This window comes from Empidonax traillii, unplaced genomic scaffold, assembly GCF_003031625.1.
Source record: "Empidonax traillii isolate 1590-97213 ecotype Southwest subspecies unplaced genomic scaffold, ASM303162v1 scaffold3273:size34157, whole genome shotgun sequence".
Taxonomy (NCBI): Eukaryota; Metazoa; Chordata; class Aves; order Passeriformes; family Tyrannidae; genus Empidonax; species Empidonax traillii.
Window position 1 is genome coordinate 32,004 of NW_020958466.1, and position 2,154 is coordinate 34,157.

The following is a 2,154-nucleotide window of genomic DNA, read 5'->3' on the forward strand; positions in this document are numbered from 1 at the left end:
CCCAGGAGTTTGGGGGGCACTGAGAGTTATGGGGGCGCCACTTTGGGTTTGGGGGGCACTGCTGGGGTTTGAGGAACATTGTTAAAGCAGGGGGACTTGGAGGCAAAGTGGGTTTTGGGGGCATTGGCAGGGCTGGGGGACTTGAAGGGGGCAGCAGAGCATCACCAGGTCTGGTGTCAGGGAGTTTGGGGGGCACTGACCCCCCTGTTCCTCCCAGCCACCTGCCCAAGATCTACCAGGCCCTGCTGGTGTCAGCCACATTCAACCCCGAGCTGGAGGCGCTGCAGGAGCTTGTGCTGCACAACCCTGTGAGGAATGGGGGGCTGGGATGGGGTTTGGGGGGGGTTGAGAGGGGTTGGGGTGTCCAGGAGGAGGTTTGGGGGATCCAAGGAGGATCCAGAGTGGGCACAAAGATGGAAAAACGCTGGGATTTGGGATCACCGCCCCCCAGGAGCAGCTTTAGGGGACACAAGTTGCCCAGAGGATGCTGTGGGTGCCACAGCCCCCCATTTTTCCCCCATCCCATCCCCATGTGCCCCCCAGGCGCTGGTGCTGCCCCCAGAGCCACGGCTGCCGGGCCATTCCCAGCTGCAGCAGTTCCAGGTGCGCTGTGGGACAGAGGAGGACAAGTTCCTGGTGCTCGTGGCCCTGTTGCAGCTGCGGCTGCTGCGGGGCCGGGCCCTGCTCTTCGTGGGCAGCCTGGCCAGGGCCTTCCGCCTCAAGCTCTTCCTCGAGCAGTTCGGCATCCCCGCCTGTGCCCTCAACTCCGAGCTGCCCGCGGCCTCCCGGTATGCCAGGGGGCTGGAGGGACCCTTGGGTGTCCCTGGGGTCACAGGGGTGTCCCTGAGGTGGTGACAGGGGTGTCCATGAGGGGTCTCAATTTGGGATCCCCCCCTGCGCCCTCCACTCCGAACTGTGCACGCAGTCACGCCGAGGGGCTCCTCTGTCCCCAGGTGCCACGTCATCGCCCAGTTCAACCGCGGCCTCTACGACTTCATCGTGGCCACCGATGAGGAGGGGCCTGTGGAGACCCCCCAGCGCCAGGCACGGAAAGGGGGGTCCCTGGGGTGAGCATGGGGGAAGTTGGGGGGCTGGCAGACTCAGGGGTTGGGGGATGTCACCAGGGACCCATTGGTGCCACCAGTGTCCTGTGGGTGGTACCAGTAACCAGGAGATGACAATGGGGACCTGGGAGTGCAACCAGTGCCCTGAAGGTGCCACCAGGGAGCCACTGGTGCCACCAGTATCACCAGTGTCCCGTGAGTGTCACCAGGGACCAGGGTGGCCACCATTGTCCTGTCCCTGTGTGACTGCATCCCCTTTGTGGGGCTCAGGGGGTCCCTGTGACCAGGGCCTCACCGTGCCCAGGGTGACCTTGTGTCCAGGGGATCCCCTTTCCCAGCCTCCCTGTCCCCATATCCCAGATCACCACTTGCTCTGGGCGTCCCTCCTGAGCACCCCCAACCCTTGGTGTTCCTGTGTCCCCCCAGGAAGGGGAAGGGGAAGGGGAAGGCCAAGGACAAGGGGAAGGCCAAGGCCCAGGATCCCGAGTATGGGGTTGCCCGAGGCATTGACTTCCAGAACGTCTCGGCCGTCATCAATTTCGACGTCCCTCCCACGGTCGAGTCCTACATCCACCGCGTGGGCAGGTCTGTGGGGGCACGGGGGGGACCCCCAGGGGTGCCAGGCTGGCCGTGGTCCCACCCTCTGTCCCCCCTGCACCCCCAGGACAGCCCGCGGTGACAACCCTGGCACAGCGCTGACCCTGGCACTGCCCGAGGAGCACGAGGGGCTCACCCGCATTGAGGATGCTCTGGCAGGAGGTTTGGGGGTCCCTGTGCCACCTGGGGGTCTAGGGGACACTGGGGGGCTGGGCTGACCCTCTGTGTCCCTCCAGAGAACGGGCAGTCCATGCTGCAGCCCTACAAATTCTGCATGGAGGAGATCGAGTCACTGCGCTACCGCTGCCGGGTACGAGGGGCACCGGAGGGGCTGGGGGGGCCAGGGAACTGCTGGTGGCACTGGTGAGGTCCTGGTGGCACTGCTGGGGTGCTGGTGGTGCCAGAGGGATCCTAGTGACACTGAGGGGGTCCTAGTAGCTCCAGGAGGGTCCTGGTGGCACTGAAGGTCCTGGTGACACCATGGGGGTGTTGG

General features: G+C 65.2%; 1 protein-coding gene across 1 annotated transcript in view; it reads left to right on the forward strand.

The window, feature by feature from the left end:
- The window catches only part of DDX56 (DEAD-box helicase 56), a gene marked incomplete at its 3' end in the record, with an annotated part of 7,159 nt that extends 5,188 nt beyond the window's left edge, over positions 1–1,971 (forward strand). The window contains exons 14-20 of the mRNA XM_027910362.1: positions 91–107; positions 218–308; positions 544–788; positions 954–1,067; positions 1,491–1,649; positions 1,729–1,823; positions 1,898–1,971. Coding sequence (XP_027766163.1) covers positions 91–107; positions 218–308; positions 544–788; positions 954–1,067; positions 1,491–1,649; positions 1,729–1,823; positions 1,898–1,971 — 795 coding nt within the window. The remainder of the gene's footprint in view (positions 1–90; positions 108–217; positions 309–543; positions 789–953; positions 1,068–1,490; positions 1,650–1,728; positions 1,824–1,897) is intronic.
- Positions 1,972–2,154: the final 183 nt, after the last annotated feature.